General features: G+C 46.4%; 1 protein-coding gene across 1 annotated transcript in view; it reads left to right on the forward strand.

The window, feature by feature from the left end:
• The window catches only part of LOC129329998 (ceramide synthase 4-like), a 128,431-nt gene extending 107,905 nt beyond the window's left edge, over window positions 1-20,526 (forward strand). Inside the window, exons 8-11 of the mRNA XM_054979813.1 lie at window positions 1,464-1,592; window positions 3,994-4,100; window positions 4,896-5,052; window positions 15,346-20,526. Coding sequence (XP_054835788.1) covers window positions 1,464-1,592; window positions 3,994-4,100; window positions 4,896-5,052; window positions 15,346-15,540 — 588 coding nt within the window. The 3' untranslated portion in view covers window positions 15,541-20,526. The remainder of the gene's footprint in view (window positions 1-1,463; window positions 1,593-3,993; window positions 4,101-4,895; window positions 5,053-15,345) is intronic.
• The last annotated feature ends 1,303 nt before the right edge of the window (window positions 20,527-21,829 follow it).

Below are 21,829 nucleotides of genomic sequence, written 5' to 3' on the forward strand. Positions count from 1 at the left end.
GCTAAATAAACCTTTACTTCTACGATCACCAAGTTTAAATGCTTTGAGTAGTTTCTCAGATCAGTAGTGAAGTGGAGAAATAAACATTTGGCTAAGGGTGTTGGTTTATTCTCCCCAAGAGTTAATCAAGAAGTTAGCCCTGCAAGTTAGGCCACTTGCATGCTGAGTTCCACTACAAGAGTTCTGGGATCTGTGTCAATAGGTCATGGTGCTGGATTCAGACTGAAGCCCCAAACCCAGTAACATCACACAAGTATAAAGATTATTAAACATTATTAAAAATTGTGTAAAAGATGGCATATGTAGAAAATTTAGAAAAAGACAGGATAAGTAAAACAATAAAGACAACTTAATTAAAATCCCTCAGTTGCTTAGCAGGATCCTCTCCCCAATAAACTGAATGTTACCTTGTAAGGTCAAGTTGCAAAATCCAAATAAAACAAAACGCCAGGCTTTCAAGTCTAGTCCCAGAATGAGATGGACAAAGGTCAATAACCTCTCAAATTAAAGGTCCAGGATCAAAAAGCCATACTAGCTACTCCGTTTGAATCCCAGATCAGACTGCAACATGGGGTGACTCAGGTTCCAAAGACACGTGAACATGGCCTGTGGTTGGGTCATGCCACCCATCAGAGCAATTATCCAAACCAAGTTACTCCTGGTAACTTAACGAGATAGAATTCTGGGGAGGAACCTCCCTCTCTGGCCCCCGGCCTTCATACTCCCATGATCTCACTTGCACCAGTGTTCTGCAAGGCTTATCTCTCCGGGAACTGTTTTACATGGAGTTTCTTCAAGCTTCCTAGAATTCTCCTTTGAGACCTAACCATACAGATTGGCCTTAGCATGAGTCTGGCCAAGCAACAAGCAAAAGACAAGCCAGTCTCTTTTCAGCGGACTACAGTCAACTCACAATGGATAAATGGTGAGAAGGAGGTGTTCTCAGTTATGGTTGCAGAATGTATTACAGGAAATGGGTAAGACCCAGCCACACTTCAGCAAGTTTTGCCCTAGATATCATTTCAACAGGACTATCCAGCAGATGTGTTTTAAGTTTCTCCATAAAACAAGTGGGAATTAAAAGTAGTTTTGTGAGGCTTGATGGAGTCAGGTTTTTACACATGGCTTGTTTGTGAGACCATTACTCAAATGCCACAGTGTGATTCAATGGCCTCCCCTTAGGTAAGTGCTCTCATTGCATGAATTTTGCATTTTCCTATTAGGTACTCAAGCCACAGTATCTGGGGATGTATATGAAGCTCGCTGTGATTGTGAGATGTTCATGGGCTACAGGTAGCTATTGACTAGTGCCTGTGCCATCACTAATGACAGGGTCCTCTTACCCCTTCGGTACCCTCGTAAAGCAAAATACAAATGCTGTTGCTTTATTCTCCTTTTGCACTGTGCCGGGATCACCTTTGTCCTCTTTGGATCCTCAGCTATCTCTTCTCGCTCTGCTACAGGACTTTAAAGAACAAATTGTCCACCATGTCACCACCATCTTCCTCATCAGCTTCTCGTACTGCGCCAATTATCTCCGCATCGGCACCCTGGTCATGGTCATTCATGATGCTTCTGACTGTTTCCTGGAGGTGAGTCAGGCTCACTACCACCATGAAAGGGAAGGCATCCTGGGTCCCCCTGTCTTTACCGAGAAATGTGCTTGCCTAGAGCAGAAGGTGTGAGTGTTTCTGGGAGTTTACATCCTTTTAGCATACAAGCAAGTGTAATAAGTGAGAACAGTAAGGAGATACAGTTGCACATAAAAGGACTTCATTTCAGTTATCTCACCTGGGATTAGAACCTCTTTTAGAAAACTTGATGCTGTCAAGACTACATGCAGGGGGAACATAGGTACAGGCCTGCAGGATGGGGTGTAGGGTCAATCTAGTCTAGCATCCTATTTCCCTTGGTGGCCAATGTGGTTTCCAAGAGCCTGCTGAGAGTGAGGGAATTCCTGCGCCAGCCCTCCATTGCCTGCCCTCCAGTAAGTGGTGGCGGGGGGTGGGGAATGGAAGGGCCAGAATGGCATCTCACAATGGTATTTCCAAATGTGTAACCAGAAGTTGCATCCCTGTGATGTGTCTTGCTCTAGGAATTCCTGAAACTCTAGTTTGGGGGAATCCTAGAACATCCTATGATATGGTAATGTCACTTCCAGTTATGCAGCTGGAAATGGCATCATGGGATGTTATTTTGGTGAATCTCTGCTCCCCCCCAGTTTCTTCCCTCTGGTTGGCAACTTTAGGGGCCAGCCAGATGTACCAGAAGATCCTTAGACAGGGGCACAGAGGCCCAAGACTCCCCCTGTTGTCAGCTGTTCCAAGCAACTGACATGCAGAGATATACTGCTCCTAAATATGGAAGGTCCATTGAGACATCATGGCTAATAGTCACTGGTAGATCTCTCCTCCATGAATTTGTCCAGTCCCCTCATAAAGCCATTTGAACACTATCTCTTACAGCAGGGAGTTCCACCAATTAATAAAGATTAAACAAAGGAGAGAATAATGATGTTAACCCCTTCAGGTCTCTCTTGGGGAGAAAGGCTTTTTATAAATGAAGTAAAAAAAGAATGTGCCTTCTTCTCCACTGTGGAATTTGGGGCCCTTGAGATGTTTTGGCCCACAGAGAAAAATAGGAGTGTTGGTAAGTTTTTTGCAATGTACGGGAGTGTAAACTGGGTGTGTGTGTGATTTTCAGTGGGAAACGAACTGATAAGAAAGAGTTGAATGTTAGTTCGCCTTGGCCAAAAATGGGCAGAATAGGAGTTATAAGTTTAGTGAAGAACTCAGCATTTTCATCAAATTTGAAAGAAGTTTATCTCCTACCCCCACACACAACTTTTCTGAAGAGCTGCTCAAGGTGACTGAATTTGTAAGATACTTAAATTTATTGTAAATATCTCCACAAGGAGGCGAGACAAAGCAAGCAAGTTTTGATGGATTTTCAGCAGCATATAGTAGTCTTGCTTCTGTAATCATATACAGAAAGAGAGTGCTAGCACTTTTCTCCAATTGAGAGTCCATCATTCACAATAAAAATCTCTCTGGTTTGAATTGCAGTTTCATCTTTAAAATCTTCTGTGTTAATAATTGTATATGTTTCCAAAAGATTTTTGCTATCTTACAAGACCCCAACATGTGTGTGTGTGAGAAACAGACAGAGATACACAAATTAGTCTCTGTCTGTCTCTGTCTCTCACACACACACTGCAGTTGTCTTTTGAGGCTTAATTAAACCTCAGATATTCCAGTTGCTATCGTCATATGCAGTTAAATAGTCTAGATAATGTAGATGAAAAGCAGGGGAGGGGCCTATCCCCAGCACACTTTGCTTGCGAACCTCCTGGAAATGTTTGATTAGCAACTGTCAGTATACCCAGTGTCATATACAGCCTCAATATGACACCAGTGAGATCTGGGTTCAAATCCCGGCTCTTGTCACGAGGCTTACTTGGAGACATTTGGTCAGCCTCTCTTGCTCTAATCTTCCTTACAGGGCAGTTGTGAGGATAAAACTAAGAACCATGTACACTGCTCTGAGTCTCTTGGATAAAGAGTGGGATAAAAGTGCAAGAGACAGAGAATGTTGAGTGAAAAAGAGCCAAACCATTTTTTCATGCATATATGTTTCTCCTGAGAAAGATTTCCCAATATCCTTTAATCTAGTCCTTCTCTGACCCCAACTCTTCCCTCTCCCCCACTCCCTTTCTGTAACTTCCTCTTTAAAAAAGTCAAATACGATTTCCTCTGCATAGCATCTGAAGACGGGAATTTGACTCTCAAAGCCTCCTGGTGGCATAAATGTTGATAGTCTTTCAGGAACCACTGGACAACCATTTTATTTTGATATAGTAGACTAACATGGTATCCCTTTCTGGAATTCTCTTAATCATTGACAGCAATTTAAAACTTGACTGTGTTCGATGTATCCTTCACTGCTAGACAGAACCCTCCTGATGTATGTGCTTTTTGTGTCCCCGATCTTCAGCCCACCAAGATCTTTAACTACGTGAAATGGCGCTGGACTTGTGATGCTCTCTTCCTTACATTCTCCACCATTTTCCTCTTCAGCCGCTTGGTGATTTTCCCTCACAAGTAAGTTTCAGTTCTGGGTCAAATATTTGAGCTCCTTCTGCAACTTTCCAGTCTGTCTGATTATAGCTGCTACTTTAGGTGGGTTCCAGACAGATTAATGGAAGCAGAGAGAACAGTCCATGGTTATGAGCCGTTGTGGCACAGCTAGACATGATGGGGTAGACATTTGTAATTAGCCCTACCATAGACATATATATAGTGTGAGTGTCCAATTTTAAGAGCTAATGTACTACACTTCCAATTCATGTGTATCTTTTCCCCTCTGCATTACTTATTTGCATGTGCCCATAGTTGAAAGTTGAAACACGGCAAAAGAGCGAATATGATGACATTTGAGATTGTTTTTATGTGTGTTGTTTTACCGATGTGCTCATGGGTCAAATAATGCAGTGAAGGAATCATGATACCTTTGTACCTCGAGTCACATTTGAGATTAATTTCCTGTAGTATTTTTTCTACGAACAAAAGAGCATTGAGAATGTGTGAGGTGGGAGGTGCCAGTCAACTGAAGAAACTGATCCTATAGTGGTAAATTCCATGATTTTAAAAATGGAGACAACTGAGGGTTCCTAATGTGTTGGTTGCACTTTAGGAACAAAGCTAGGTTACTTGGAGAGCCAACCTTGGGGGAGATTCAGCTGGGGAGGTCACCCAGAAGGGACACCATTACAGACCTTTGGCATACCAGTAATTAGAGAGTATAATGTATGGGAAAAGGAAGAGCTGATGATCTAAAAGCAAGATGTTGAAAAGTCTCCTAATTGTCTCATGATTCACTCCTTCTTTGCCTCCCAGAGTGCTCTACAACACGTACTATTACTCCATGGAACTCTACGAACCCTTCTTTGGCTACTACTTCATGAATGCCCTTCTGATGGTCCTCCAAGTTCTGCATGTCTTCTGGTCTTACTTCATCACCCACATGGTGTACAGGTTCTTTGTGAGTGGCACGGTAAGGGCAGAGAGCTGTCTGGGGAGGGGATGCTCATCAAAGTCCAATAAAAAGGTGACACGGGACCTTGAATCCCTCAACATGTTAGGGCTGTTGGTGGATCCTCAGAACAGGAATTGATTCTGTATATTTATTTATTAATTTATGTTATTTATAGTCTGCCTTTTTCACTGAGACTCAAGGTGGATTACATAGAATAAGTCAATATGAACATTGGCTGGGGACATTCAAGTACTACACAGTAGGGTAAGGATAGCAGAAATTTGAGAACAAGCAGAAATCTAATACAGAGCTGAAGGGGGGGAGAAAAGCACTGAAACAAATCAATCATTTATTACGGCCAAAGGTCAGCAACATTAAACATACATTAACAGGAATTCAAGGAATATATATGCAACAAAAAGTACAATAAAAGTATAAAAATAGGAAATATAATTCTCTGAATCATCAGTGAATCAACACTGTACCTTGGTAGAAACAAAGCATAAAACAGTGTGGAACTATCCCATAGGAGCATACTTATAGCAACACAGAGTACACAATAGTATAGTCTACAGTCCCTGTTCCTTTCTAGCTCATCTCTCTGAACCATTTCCTTTCAGTGCAGCGTTCAGAAGCATTTGTTATTATCTTTCCCCATGCTCCTCAAGAAATGCAGCTAAGTTTATGCGATTGTGAAATCTTAAGGGAAAGCTCAAGTTTCTTTCTGCTGTATTTTTATTTTTTCTCCCTTTGCTTAATAACTAGAGGTGGGCATGAACAGCAATACAAACGAAAAACCCCCACAAACAGCCAAAGCGACTGTTCGCGAACAAGCCGTTCGTGAGGTGCCATTGTAAACAAACAAGTGGTCATCACAAGCTTCGTTCGTTGCGTTCATCTGCTGTTCATGAAGCCAGACAGTCAGGCACCTTGAATAAATTCCCTTGGCAACGGAGGCAGGGACTGCCTGAACTCTGTCTGCACTCCTTCTGTTGCCCTGGAAACCCCAATCAAAGCCCAATTTAGCTTGATAGGCGGGTCTTCCTTCTAAGTGTGGAGCTCCAAATTGGTTACATGAGAGCAGAACCAGGGGGGAGGGAGGGAGGAGGGGGGTGTTCTGTAGCCATGGGCACTCCAATCTCATCCATGCAAACCCTGTTAGGCAGTTTTGCTGACCACAGACCGCCTGCTTTTCTCTATGGGACCTCTGGTTATAAAAGGAAGCATGCTCCAAGCTATGGCTTTCAGTTTTAGCAAACAGTGGAATGGGAGAGAGCTGTTGCTAGCATTTTGGGAGAGAGACAGGGAGAGTACATTGGAGTTTGAATTTTGTGTCTGTGTGGTGGGATAGGGATTTATCTCCTCTTGTTCCAGGGCTGCCTGCCAGGCCCTGGGGCCAAGCTCTGTGGGCATCTGAGCTTGGCCCTCGGCTGAAGGCTCAGTAGGCATCTAAGCTTGGCCCATGGCTGAGGGCTCACTCTGATTACTATCAGTGCCTGATCTGGTCAGGTATCTGGGAGTGCTGGGCTACGTCTCTACCCCCTCCCTCTGGTTCCAGGGCTGCTGCCTGGCTCTGGGGCCAAGCTCAGTGGGCACCTCGGCTGAGGGCTCACACTGATTACTATCAGTGCCTGATCTGGTTGGGTTTCAGGGAGTGCCAGGCTAGGGCTCTACCTACTTCCTCTGGTTCCAGGGCTGCTGCCAGGCCCTGAGGCCAAGCTCAGTGGGCACCTCGGCTGAGGGCTCACAGTGTTCTCTCCTTCCCGTTCCTCCTTAATTCTTGTTTGCTGACACAATGAGGCTTTGGGCAAGGGCCAAGGGTGGTCGTGGGGGGAAGGGCAAAGTTTGTTCCAGTTGCCACGCAGGAAGCAGTACTAGGCAGGGCTCGGGGGCAGCAGAACCTCTTGCTCCCCAAGATTCAGCTGTGGGTGCTGTGGAGGAGACTGAAGAGCTCTTGCCACCAGAGGAAGAGGATCTCCTTAAACTTTTTGAGGAGGAGGGGGGGCAGGGATCCGTGGAGGAATGGTTGGGTTTCGATGAAACACCCATCCCATCCCCATCCCAAAATCTCAGTGCTGTCCCTGCCTGCAGTCCACCCCTCACTCCGTCTTCTAGTGCCAGCTCTGCAGTGTGGCCTGAAACCCTTTGCCCTCCTTTCCCTGGAACAATTACTGGGCTATGTTTCAAGCTCTCCATATGGAGGCACTTTCGGGCCCTTCTGAATGACCCGCTTGTGGTGCAGTGCCGTGCCTGTGATGGCCTGGTGCGCAGGGGCAATGACCCGAAGCACCTGTTATTGATGGTCCTGAGTAGGCATCTGAAGACGCACCACCCGAGCCTGTGGTCTCCATCCTCGGACAGCGAAACATCTGGCAGGGGGAGAAAGAGGACTCCTAGCTCTTCTGACCAGGGATCAGTGGGAGGGTCACCGGAATCCACCCCAAGCAATGAGCCTTACCCCGAGGCTGCTGCAGGTGGGAACGGAATGGTCAGGCAGGCTGCTCTTTTGAAGATTGTTTTCTCAGGGTTGGGGACAGTGCGGCTGAAAAGGGTGAGGTTGAGGGCTCAGGAGGTAGGCATTCGCATCGTGGCAGAGACAATTTCCCTACAAGGATTCCCCCTATCCGTCATAGAGGGCGTGGGCTTCTGCAGGCTGCTTCAGCATTTCGCCCCATGGTTCTCCATGCCGTCATGGGCACTGTTGGCCGTTGAGTCCTGCCTGCCCTCTACCAGTCTGTGTGAGACATGGTGCTCAGGGACCTGTCAGCTGCCAAACACCGTACCGTGCACTTCACGGCAGACCTCTGGAGCGGCTGCCATCTCAGCTACCTTGCCATCACCACCCACTGGTGTCAACCAGAGGACCTCCGCTGCCCCAGGCCAAGAATTGGCACCCAAAAACAGGTAGCAAAAACAAAGGCTATGGGAAAGACTGTAGAAAACCGTTGCCAAAAGGGTCTCCCCAAAAATATTAAACTGTATACAAAATCCAATAGTGTCTGCTTACTGCTAAATCACTCTTCTAACATCATATATGAATCACAGCCACTAGCAAAAAACTATTTTATCTATCACAATGAATACTTTAACCAATACACAGTCTACTTAAACCAAAACACAGTCAATGAATAAAGAACTACATGTGGAATTGCATATGTACAAATCAATACAGAACAATACAGTAACAAGGAGGACACTGTTCTCCAGGGGAAAGAGTGCAACTTGGAACACTTCTGCTGTTGTGGAGGCAAGGGGATTCCTTTGCACACTCAAGCTTGTGGATGAAAGAACGTGGATTTGCACAGCACAACAGCACTTTCTTCACTTCTTCCCCACCTAAAGGAGGACCTTCCCCTACATCTTGAATGTTGACTATCAAGTTAGAACATTCTTTGGAGTTGAGAACATATTACGGACAACTTGTGGACATAGACAGAGAGAGATTGTTCTGTATTGATTTGTACATATGCAATTCCACATGTAGTTTTTTATTCATTGACTGTGTATTGGTTTAAGTAGACTGTGTATTGGTTAAAGTATTCATTGTGATAGATAAAATAGTTTTTGCTAGTGGTTGTGATTCATATATGATGTTAGAAGAGTGATTTAGCAGTAAGCAGACAATATTGGATTTTGTATACAGTTTAATATTTTTGAGGAGACCCTTTTGGCAACCCAAAAACAGGTGCCATTCTTGACACTAGGATACAGGGTAGTTCTTCTCCAGGCCTGGGGGATGGATGATGTTCATACTGGGAAGAACATCACCACCACCATAAAGGAGGCACTGAGGGAGTGGATGGCTGTGGGGGGGGGAGGGTTTGTTCATGGCTACATGGTGATGGATGTGGGAAGCGGGAACATGTTGGCAGCCCTGAAAGAGGCATCCCTCCTGGGCGTGGTGATGAGGGATGTTCTCGGGTTAGGGAGGAAGCTAAGGGACAGCTGGGACGACGAAATATTGTGGATGCGTAACCTGCCGGACAGCTGACACCACATCGCTTCCAACTTCTCCTGCAGCATCAACTCTTCCCGCGAGCCGCTCCAGAGGCAAGGGGAGGGGGGACCCTGAGCACCACCTCTATCAGGACATGCCCACACACTGGAACTCCAACTATGACATAAGTTGTCTGGTGGAGCAGAAGGGCCCATTGCAGGACATCCTGTCATCGCTGGACATTCTGCGGAAGGGAGAGGAGTTCAGCCTGAGCTCCATGGAATGGAGAGTCCTTGAAAAGATGTCCCGGTTGTTGAAACCCTTTAAAGAAGCCACCAAACTCTTGTGCTTGTACAAGGCCAGCCTGGGTCAGGTCATCCCCCTGATCCATGGGCTCGACCAGTTCCTGGACAAGGAGCTTGAGCATGAGCAAGAGCTGCTCCCCAGGGTCAGGAACTTTGTGAGGAGGATGCATCCATGCATGGCCGAGTACTTGCATCCTCTGCACCACGAGGTGCCGTACCAAATGGCCTCCCTCTGTGACCCCCCCCCCCCGTATCAAGGGAAACATCGCCTTGTGGGGGGAGGGGGCAAGATGTAGTGCTGGAAAAAGGAGCTCTGCAGAGCGGTGCTCTGTTTCCAGGCAAAGAAGGCAGGATAGAGTGAACCAGGCAGGGGCAAGGGGCAGGTGGCGGAGAAGGAGGAGGGGGAGGAGGTGGGAAGAGAGCTACGCCAGGAGAGACCCAAACGGGCCCTCATCGGTGGGCTGTGTGGTTGCCTGTAGCACAGAGGGTGCATCTCTCTCAGTGGAGGATTCTGTGGGGGCCATGGTGCGAGAGTACCTTGGGGATCCCACCGAACCCCCCCATTCCAACCCCTTGGAGTATTGGGTGAGTAAATCTGCAATATGACCGAACCTGTCCATCGTGGCAACCAACATCCTGTCCTGCCCTCCCACCAGCGTGCAAAGCAAGTCGGTGTTCTTCCACCTGGGAGACCTCCTCCATCCCCGCCGCACTGGTCTGCACCCGGACCTGATGGACATGTTGACCTTCATTAAGGTCAACCTCAACCTGCTGGGATATCCCTCTGTGGACCTTGACCTAGCTGGGCTCTGAGCCATCCTGGTCTACTGTGGTTCTAGGCCAAGCCACTCTGCAGCGTGCTCAAGATCTCTGGCCCGCTGCCTGGCAATGGGGCCCAAGGTGCTTACTGATATCACCTGTCCCGCAGCAGCTCAGCTCAGGTTTTTGCGAGTGGTGGGATACTGCTCTAGCTCCCCTCAGTTCTCGGGGCTGCTTCCAAGGTCCAGAGTCAAGCTATGTGAGTTTCTCGGTTCATGGCTCACAAATGAAGGGGTCTTCCCAGTCCTGCTCTTTAATGTGGCCGGTAATCCTTTGTCCTCATTTCCCTGACAAGTTTCCGGTCCCTCTTTCAGCCTCTCCCTCTCTAGATGGTGCCAAAACAACCCTTCCCCATGACTTGCCCTGCCCATCGCATTCTCTCCCAGACAAGTTCCCAGTCCCTCTTTCAACCTTGCCCTCTCTGGATGGAACCACTACGACCCTTCCCAACAACTTCTCTTGCCCATCTCTCCCTTTCCTCGAAGGCGGGAAGGTGGGTCATGTCTGCAGCCACCGCTTTTTGGCCTGAGGGGCAGGTTGTACCACATGGTGCCCCTATCCATGGCACCTGCTGTCCACTCTGAGCAGGGGGGGATGGGACCCATGACTCTCACCCTTTCCATGAAGGCAGGAAGGTGGGTGCTGTCTGCTGCTGCTGCTTTGGGGCACGAGGGGCAGCTCAGGAGCTGTTGCATAGCACAGTGCCCCCTATCCATCGGCACCTGCTGTCCCCTCTGAGCAGGGGGGAATGGGTCCCGGCCACGACTCCCATCCTTTCCACAAAGTCAGGAAGGTGGATGATGCTGGTGGCAGCTACACTACTTCTTAGTAGTGCCTGTACTTCCTGCTCTGGTGCGGTGTCTCTGAGTGGTGTGGATTCTGTGGAAATGTTCTAGCCCCCCTCAGTTCTCGGGGCTGCTGGTCACTCATTCAGCCTCTCCCTGTCTGCTACCACTCCTACCCTTCCCAACGACCTCTCCTGTCCTGTCCATCCTGTCCTTTCCAGGAAGGTAGGCAGGTGGGTCATGTCTGCAGCCCCCGCTATTAGGCACGAGGGACTACCACGGCACTGCCACCACCTTTTGGTCTTCCCAGTACTGCTCCGCAATGCTGCTGGTAACCCTTTGTCCTCCTCTCCCAGACAAGTTCCTGGACGGTCCCTCTTTCAACCTCTCCCTCTCTGGATGGAACCAATCTAACCTTTCCCAACAACCTCTCCTGTCCTGTCCATCCCGCCCTTTCTGCAAAGGCAGGAAGGTGGGTGATGCTGGCGGCAGCCTACACTACATCTTAGTAGTGCCTGTACTGCCTGCACAGGAAAGGTGTCTGTGTGTGGATTCTGTGGAACTGCCATTTTCTGTAGGGTGCTGAATAGACTGCCACGTCTGTGACAGCAGGCCAGTGGGTGATGCGGGGGGCAGCCCACAGCTCCCCACAGGGGCACCTACCTGTCTGCCCACAATGCCCTCTTCCTAGGGGAACTGATGCCTCCCCCACGATGGGGAGGAAGGCATCCTCCACCGCCTCGATAGCCAGCATGTGAGCCTCCACTTCTACATGTTAGGGGCAGGCCCCACCTTCCACCCTTGGTTCTTTCCTTCCAACTTTCTAATGACGGGATAACCCAGATACTTATTCAATCCACCTGTCTCCCCAATATCCCTGTACATGGTATCTGTCTCTCCTGTCAATCCAATACAGGTATTCAATGTATCCATGCATCCTTCCATCTTATACACCTATCCCATACAGCTATGCACCTGTTTATCGAGAAAACTATCTATCCCATGTACCTAACCATCCAATGCTCCATGTCCAGCCAGTGTGTTTGGGCGGCAACAGCCTCTGCACCACACAAGGTGTGGACAACAGCATTGGCCCTGATGCCATGATGTCCCCATGTGGTGGACGTATGTTGGTGTTTCTGACCAACCAGGGTATGTGTTTGTATATGCAAGGTCTCCGCATATAGCATCATGTCTTGCTGGAGGGTTTTCTTTGCAGACTGTTGCTGGGTCATTTCGTCATGCAGTGGCCGCCGACATGACCCACCTTCCGGCCATGCGGAAAGTAGCCTCTGGGTGGCCTGGCGGGCGGGTACATAGAGGGTGCCACCAGCGAGCGGACAGACCCCCTACGCCATAGAGGGGAGGCAGCCTGCCACCACCTTCCCAAGCCCGCCAGGCCCGGTGGCTGCCAACATCACCCACCTTTTGGCCTTGCAGTGGAAAGTAGCCTTTGGGAGGCCTGGCAGGCAGACACATGGGGGGTGCTGCCCTCGAGCGGCCAACACTCCTGCCCCCTAAAGGAGAGGTGGCCCACCACCACCTCCCCAAGCCCACCAGGCCCAATGGCTGCCAACATGACCCACATTAATGCCTTGGCGGGAAGTAGCCTCTGGGATGCCTGGCGGGCAGGCACATGGGGGGTGCTGCTGACGAGTGGCCAAACCTCCCGCCCCATAGGGGAGGCGGCTCATCACTGCTTCCTCAAGCCCGCCAGGCTGGGCAGCCGCTGGCGTAACCCGCTTTATTACCTTGGCGGAAAGCAGCCTCTGGGAGGCCTGGTGGGCGGGCACATGGGGGGTGCTGCCAGAGAGCGGCCAACCCCCCACCCCCTAGAGTGAAGGCGGCCCGCCTTCACGTCCACTACTTGTACATGGGGCCAAAGTCAACTAGTGGCTCCATTTGTATCGAATTGAAGTTTCCTGGGGGCGTTGGATTTGGGAATGTATAACTCCACGATCTATATTACAATCTTGGCCAAACTTGGGTGATAAACAAACCACGTCAAAAGGAAGAGTGCAAAAGCAATAAAGACCCAAAGGGAATAAAGTATATTCAAAATGCAAATGCCAATGTATATGAGATAAGCAATCAAGATAAATTATCCAGAAGAAATACAAGGGACCTGTATACAATAAACTATAAATACACCAACAATGCCGGCGGTCCGCTTTAATTAATTGGTCCGGCAGACCGCTTTAATTAACTCTTCTCTGAAGCGCGTGGTTGAAATGTTAATGAATTTGTGAGCTTGTGTGTCATGTTTTGTAATTTGCCCTGAGGAAGCATTGCCGGTGAAATGGGAACTGAAAAGTTGCAGGCATAAACCCGTGGCTCTGCATATGGACTTGGTTCTACATATGATATCATGTTGGATTCTTTGACTATCTATACATGCGCACAACTACTTTATCTGGAATGAATTTACTCATATGGATTTGTATATAATAGACGCATTATTAATTTACTCATATGTATTGTATCAACCACTTGGTGTATTTATAGTTTATTGTATACAGGTCCCTTGTATTTATTCTGGATAATTTATCTTGATTGCTTATCTCATATAAATTGGCATTTGCATTTTGAATATACTTTATTCCCTTTGGGTCTTTATTGCTTTTGCACTCTTCCTTTTGACGTGGTTTGTTGCTCAGCAGGAAGTAACACTCCCTATATTTGTCTTGTGGTTGTCAAACTTGGGTGATGGCTGGAGGAGAGCCTGCTGAACACTTACTGTGAAAATGGGTTCTCTAAGTTCGAAGGGGGCCGTTCTCACCCCCACGAACAATGAACACCAAATATATTCATTAATGAGACATGTTTGTTACTGTTTGTCTCTTCATGTTCATCGATGGCAATGAACAATGAACAGCGTGTTCGTTCCCCCCCCCCCTCCGTTTGTGCCCATGTCTGTTAATAACTCCTCATGTTGCGTTGACTCTCTTCAGGGTGTTCCATTATATATTTCAAAGAAATGTTTTGTTTTACTACCGATATAACATCATCTGTTATAAAATAACAGAGCCCCGTGGCGCAGCTTGGTAAGCTGCAATACTGCAGTCCAAGCTCTGGGTTGGGCCGGGTTCAGGTAGCCGGCTTAAGTTTGACTCAGCCTTCCACCCTTCCGAGGTTGGTAAAATGCGTACCCAGTTTCTTGGGGCTAAAGTGTAGATGACTGGTGAAGGCAATGGCAAACCACCCCGTAAAAAGTCTGCCAAGAAAATGTCATGATGTGACGTCCCTGTATGGGTAAATAATGTCTCGGTGCTTACATAGGGAACTACCTTTACCTTTTCCTAACATCATCTGCATAGCTTTTCATCTTATACTCTTGTCTTCTTCTATTCCAGCCATTCTGATGTCTTGCCTAATTTTTATGCCCAATGTTTCTATTGCCAAATTAAATAATAGTGGTGCTATTGAAAAACCCCGTCGAGTTCCTTTTACTATTTCGATTTTATCTGTTATGAAGCCATTTACTAAAATTCTAGAATACAATTGGTGTCTGTTACAGAAACATGTATAGTCTTTCATTTGGATGTGATAGTTGCCAGATACCTTCCAGTTCTAAATTTCCCATATATCTAAATACATTTTTTGAAAGTTTTCTTCCAGATTCCTTGATCTGTATTTTTTGGAATCTAACACCCCATTCATATCTCCAAAAATTAGAATCTCATTTTTTGAAAGTCTTAGTAGTAATTGATAATAAAAGTTTTTTAAAAATTCATTTTGTTATTGTTTGGGGCATTTATTGATGCCATTGTCCATACTTGTCCTTTGGGAAGCTTAATCTTTAAAATCAAATATCTTCTATTATGATCCTCTAATTATTGGAGAACTTGTAAATGTTTGGTTGTTAATGAATATAACTAAACCTTTTTTCTTCGTTTGTGCAGATGCACAATCTTACAATTTAATATGTTCTTGGTCTTTTAAAATATGAATTTCTTGGACACATATCTGCTTTTAATTTCTTCAATTGACTGAAGATTTTTGATCTTTTAGAGGACTAATTTTACCCATTCAGATTCACTGGAATTATTTTAAGTTCATTCATTTTCTTCCCTTTTAATGTTTTTTTATCTTGCTTACCCTTTTATTCTTGCAGCAATGTTGAGAGGTTGAGAGTGCATGAACCAAGGTTACCCATGAGTTTTGTGGCAGGGTGGGGATTCGGATCCATTTCATTCTAGCCCAAGTCCAAAGTTCTAACCCCTACAGCTGCTCATCTGCCTCCATAGCTAGATGTTTCTGGCACTGGGAGCAGCACTGACATCCCCAACCCCTTCTAGAGCATGAGTCATCAGACTGCAGGAGATGAGGCAGCAGTTCTGTCATAAGTCCAATGTGTTAGGGCCTGTGAGCTAATGCCTGGTGCCTCAGGCTAGACTGGACCCCCTTGCATTCCCAAAAGCTTCTCTGTGGTGAGGTGGTAACCAGTGGTCTTATTCTCTTGCAGATGGAAAAAGACTTGAGGAGTGACTCAGAGGACAGCGAGAAGGATGAAAAAGGAACAGCACAGCAGAAGGAAGGGGAGAGAAATGGGTCTTTTCTATCCAGTTCGAACAGCAATGGTAGCTTTATCAGCAAAGAGACCCCCTTGCAACTAAATGGCAGAAGCTGCCCCACTAACGGACATACCAAACTCAGATAGCCGGAGCCAGCTTGCATAACTGACCAACGCCTGATCAATTTCGCTCCATGCCCTTCCTAGATTGCCCTTGTTCCCTGTAGGCCTGGAAGGACATAACCTTAGCCTGATAGCCGGATCTCTGCTTCCTCCAGAACTGTGCATTGTTTTATCCTATGTTTTATTTCATGAGCTTGCAGCAGCCAGAGGAGAAAAAGGGGATTAGGATCAAGTCAGTCTTGCTCGTTTTCCTTTGCCAGTCTTGACTGTGAATTGGCAGGGCTGATCTGCGGCAATTAATTTATAACCCACCTGCCAAATAACCAGCTTTTCCTCCAGCAGCATGGAGAACTGGAAAGGGGGCAAGTGATCTCCAATCAAAAAATGCCAGAGCTGGGAGATGGTGATGTTCCAAGAAGTGGCAGAGTCTCCTCATATGGCACACAATGTCAGATACCTACATGAGCAGCCAGAAATCCACCTTGCTGGTGTGTTTGGGGTGGGAAGTGCAGGACAAGAAGGGGATGTCAGACCCAGCCACAGATGGACTGAAAATGTTGCCAGAAAGCCGGTATGGGTCTTGCTGGATGCAAGGAGGTCATCACACCTCTTTGGGACAAGATCCGATAAGATGGAGGAGAAAGAAAACAGGGAAACGGATGGTTTCTGTTAACCCTTTGAAAAGAGGATTCTGGGAGAGCACTGGGTAAACTATGGGCTGGGAAGAATACTGTTATATCTCCTCATCCTGGGAAGGAGAGGGTTTTAAGACCAATCCAGAGGAAGCACAGGCAAATCCAGAATTTGATCTTCCATGATCTTTTCCTTCATTATTAATAGTCATGGGATTGTGAAGTGAGGGCTTCACTCGTTCCCTTCTGCCTTTTCCTCAGCCTCAAACAGATCCCCAAAGTTGCTGTTTTTCCATTTGAGAAATTATACCGGCACCACACATAGCCTGTATGTGCCCCCTTGAGGAGTTAAAAAGCAGCATAGGGTAGCAGGTTGGGAAAGAGTTCAGTTCCTCTCCCCCTCATTTGGCAACCCCAATCCAAATCAGGGCCTTTTCATGTCTGACATTTCAGATAGATAAAGGGCCCTGGAGAGCTGATCACAGGTCTTCTAATGTCTCATTTGGTAGGACTCGTCGTTTGTGCAGCTGTGGGATCTGTTATGTTGTCCTTAGCAGGGTGGGAAAATGGCTGTTTCCCCCCTTTATTTTCTGTTTCACATGACTCCATGTTTCTAGGGATGCCTTGAGCACTCCTCATCAATAAACCTGTTTCAGAAAACAAAATTCCATATTTCCTTTTTATTAGTTCCCTCTTCGCAATCTCTTCTTGCATGAAGAGTCCCCAAAAAATTCACAGCTTCCTTTTCCAAAAACAGACATAGGGGCTCAAGAGGGCCCAACAGCAGATGCATGCTCAACATTATGAACATCATATAGGGTCAGATCCAACAATCCATCAGGGAGGGGTCTGATGGTTGCAGACATTTCCAGCTTTCCCTTCTGCACAGCATGTCTTTTGTGTGGTGTGACAGCCATGTGGGTCAGAGGCTGCTGTGGCGAGTGGGAAGGGATGGAAAATTCCCTTCCTGCCTCTTTATATCTATGCAGAGGATAATTTTTGCCTTCTTTCTCTTCTCTACCTGCATTCCCAGGAATAAACTTTCCTGAGGTCCACAAGAACTATGGAGGAAGGGTGAATGCAGGGGGAGGGGGATGCATGAAAAAGAGGTGCGCACTCAAAAAATATTCAGGTTTCCCGCTTCAGGTTTTTCACCCTCCCATTGGGTGAAAAAAGTGGTGGGGCAGGAAGTTTGAAACTTTTCTTGCTCTTTGCAAATGCAGACAGCTAGAAAAGTGCTGTGTCTGCTACTTCTTTGCTTGAAGCTTCCTGAAGCTTTGCTTCAGGATTCCCGAATCGGCTGAGCAATGTTGGGGCTGATACAGGAATCCTGAATCTTTCTAAATCGGGCCAGATTCGGGTTATAAACCAGAATCAGAAATCCGAAGCGCACACCCCTAGCAGAACTCACCCACAATTCTTGCATTATGGGTTCCAGCCCATATGCTCAGAGTCAGCTTATCAGCAGAGGAGATGGCTCCCTTAGGTAGCATGTTTAGCGAATTAGTGAAGGCATCAAAAGAAGAGACATACACATGTGTTATGGGTTTCCTAGGCACCACTCTCCAGGACAGCTCCCACCATTCTTTTTCCCACCAACTCATCTGGCCCAGGGTTCCCAGTAGGAAATTTAACAAGGGGATTGAGGAGATGGAATCTAGGCCAAGGTATTAATCTACCTATGCTTGGTAGATAACTGAAGGAAAATGAGGTAAACAGACAGGAATAGGAAGATTTGAGAGGAAGCACACAACTGAGGTAAACATTAACTAGGAGTGGTGGGATCTTAGGTTTCAAAGAGTGCATGCACTAAAGAAACCTTCTGCCTGGTAGGTTTATAACATAGAAATTTAACCTTTTGCTGTGACTGTGCTATACTAAGTAGAGTCATTTCAATCTAAGCCCCTTGAAATCAATGAGCTTAGGCTGGAGTAATTCTGTTTAAGATTGCAATGTAAATTTCTCAACAGACCCCCCAAAACCTTCTGGCGCAGGGTAATATCCCTATTAGCCAGACTTGAGATTTTAATAATAGACTGGACATCTCAAGATCCCCCCCTCAAGGAGGGAAAGGTATCTCAGGATTTGGAGGAGCACATCATACAAGAGGTGGGCACATGGAAGAAAGTAACCCACAGGAACAGGATAATAAAGAGACATTCTGAATGTATGATGCTAAGCAATCGGTTCCAGAATCTCCCCATAGATATTGATTCTGTACCACTGGATCAAGAGCTACTCCTCAAGACTCCTTGAACCTTGAAAGAAATTTCTCAGGCCCCTGTTGATGAGAGGACTCAAGCTTCCATTCCTCAATATAGGAAAAGGTGTGTGCTAGTAACTGGAAATGTCGTACTGAGATAGGTAGAGGGTAAAGTGTGCTGACTGGACTTGTCATCTCGAGAGGTATGCTGTCTACCAGGTGCATGAATCCAGGATGTGACAGAAAGGGTAGAAAGACTTATCAAACCCACAGATTATTATCCCTTCTTCCTGATATATGTGGGAACAAATGATATCGCATTAAAAAAGAGTATGTGGCTCTTGGTAAAATGGTTAAAGACATGGGAGCACAGGTTGTGTTTTCATCAGTTCTTCCTCTCATAGGCCATGGTTTAGGAAGGGAAAGAAGAATGCTGCAAATTGATGGTTTGGTTTTTTGGACCATTGGTTACGCTTCTGAGATGAAGCTCTTCTATCAAGAGATGGTTTGCACCTCACGATGGTAGGAAAAAATGTGTTCAGTAAGAGCCTTGCAAAGCCCTGATAAGGAGGGCTTTAAACTAAATCCTGTGGGGGAGAGAGACAAAAATTCAAAACCTGTAACTCGAGAGGGGGACACTGAAGACCTGCCCGAGTGGAACATATGCTAGGAAACATTAACTTGCAGGTAAGCACAGAAACAAAAACCTCAGGGCATATAACTCATGGCTTCCGATGTCTCTACACTAATGCATAGAGTATGGGAAACAAGCAGGAGGAACTTGAAGTTCTAATACAGGAAGGCGACTATGACATAATAGGCATTACTGAAACTTGGTGGAATGACACTCACAATTGGAACACTAGGATTGAACAACTTGTTCAAAAGGGATAGACAAATAAGGAAGGGGGGAGGAGAAGCATTATATATAAAGTATGTATATACTTGTTAGGTTATGCATGTAACTGAGCATGAAAATTCAATTGAGAGTCTCTGGGTAAAAATAAAAGGAATAAGAACTAATAATGATACTATGGTGGGGGTCTGCTATAGATCACCAAGCCAAGCAGAAGACTTGGATGAGAAACTCCTAGAACAAATTACAAAGTTCACAAAGAGACAGGATAACAGTGGTCATGGGAGATTTCAATTACCCGGATATCTGCTGGAAGTCTAACTCTGCTAAAGATGAAAGATCAAATAAATCCCTGACTTGTCTTGCTGACAGCATTTTTCAGCAAGTAGAGAGGAAAACAAGGTGTTCTGCTATCTTGAACTTGATTCTCACCAACAGGGAAGAACTTGTTGGAGAGGTGAAAATAGTGGGCACTAGGGATGTGTGCTTCGGGAGTCTGATTCGGGTTAAATACCTGAATCGGGCCTAATTTCAGAAGATTCGGTATTCCGAATTTGGTATTCAGGAAATACAGAAGAGGAGCAACCCAAAGCAATTAGGGTTGCTTCGGGTTGCTTCGGGTTTACCGGGAGCACTTTGCTGGCCTGTTTGCATGTGCAAACAGCTAGCAAAGTTCTGCAAAATGCAAGCTTCCTGCTCTTTCTTAGCAGAGGGGAGGGGGAGAAGGAGTGAGTGACTCACTACAACCTCCTCCTTCCCCCTCCCATCTGTTAAAAAAGGCAGGAAGCTTGAAAGCAGCACTTTCCTAGCTGTTTGCAAATTTGCTTGCAAACAAGAAAAGTGCTGCTGTCAGATTCCTACCTTCTTTTCTGAATGGCAGGGTAGTTAAGGAGGGACAGTAGTACAAGGGGGAGGAGGGAGGGAGATAAGAAAAGAGAGGTGGTAGTTAGGAGTGTCAAATCCTACTGTGTACTGCATCCTACTGTTGCATCCTCCTTCCAGCCAATGGATTCTCTGGAAGGAAATGCTGTAGGGGATATAAATTGGAGGCTTGCCTTTTAGCCAGCCTACATTTTTTCTTGGCCTACAGAGAGACATTGAGAGACTTCCCCTGCTGGACAGACTCTCTTTCTCCATGCTGTACATAAGAGATTTCCTTGGGTTCCCCTAGAGTGTCTCACAGTTTCAGGCTCAAGCCAGAGTTTGTGTGTGTGTGTGTGGGAGTTCCTCTTTTAATAATTTAATATTGATGTAATAAATGTTAATGTAACATTAATGGCTGCTGTTACCATAAATCTAATAAATTTATTTGAATTTAATTTTTGTTGGTGTGATTCTCTGATGTGAATGTTGGTCTTCATAGGGAACAATGAAAAGTGGCACTGGCTATCCAGCCTGCTCTGGAGGTTTCTGGAGCATTTGGTTCTGTTTGGCTGTCCTGGGGATGTGTGTTTAAGTGCCCCGGAGAAAATAATTTTTAAAAGTTCCCATTATAGGGAATAATGTGGAAAGGCTGGCCAGCCAGTTCTGGTGGTGCTGGGCTTTTAGGTGGCTTTGGTTTGGTTCTGTTGGACTGCCTGGGCTGTGGATGGTAAGTGGAAGTACATTGCTTCCACAATCCATGTGTTTACTATGTGGGAATCTGGATTTTCCTGCAATAGAAACAGACAAGTGGTATGGCTGGGATGGTCAACTTTCTTTGAGGGACCATTACATGACCCCTCGAAGTCCAATCTCCCTGATGATAGGGTGATTTTCAGAGGGCAGGTAGGAGTAGGTCCCCTGCAAGTTTGGTGCACTTTGCTTCCAAAATGCCACCCCCTCCGCCCAGCCTCCTAGAATGGCCCACTAGTTTTTCCCACATGGTTTGGGTTGAATTCAATGGATAATTTTTTGGACTGAAGTTGTTCTCCTTTCATCTGTTTGGTTGTATTGAGGGGTTGTCCAGTAGTTTACTTCTAGTTGCACTCTCATTTGCTTCTTAAGGTTTTGTGTGTTTTAAATCAAATTTTTCTTATTGAGATTCTCTGGTGTGTAGTCCTCATTGGGAATAATGTGGCTGGGGGGCCTTTCTGGAGGGCCATAACATGCTCCCCCCCCAAGTCCAATCTCCCTGAAAATTGGGAGGCCACAAGAAGAGGGTTGGGAGAGGGTTCCCTGCAGGTTTGGTGTATTTTGCTAGCAAAACATGCCCCCAGCCTCCTGGGAACCTCCCCCCCCACTTTCCTTATAGGGAACAATGGAGATCGATGGCGGCTGGGGGAACCTTCTTTGGGGGGCATAACATGGCCCCCAAAGTCCAACCTCCATGAAAGTCAGATGGTCATGAGAGGAGGGTTGGTAGAGGATCCCCTGCAAATCTGGTATTATTAGGGAAGAAAATGGCCTCCCCAAGTCCCCAGATAGCTGGGAGCAGTGTTTCTCATTGGAAACAATGGCCGAATCTTCCTGAATAATCCCTAATTGTCTTAAATACCTGAACTTGTTGCTTTGGGTTTTGGATTTACCTGATTTTTTTTCTTGCTCTGGGTAAACCAGAAGCAGGAAACCCAAATCTGTTGGTGGTGCACACCCCTGGTGGACACCCTGGGTAGCAGTGACCATGTAATTTTGGAATTTACA

The sequence above is a fragment of the Eublepharis macularius genome, chromosome 5 (assembly GCF_028583425.1).
Source record: "Eublepharis macularius isolate TG4126 chromosome 5, MPM_Emac_v1.0, whole genome shotgun sequence".
Lineage (NCBI taxonomy): Eukaryota > Metazoa > Chordata > Lepidosauria > Squamata > Eublepharidae > Eublepharis > Eublepharis macularius.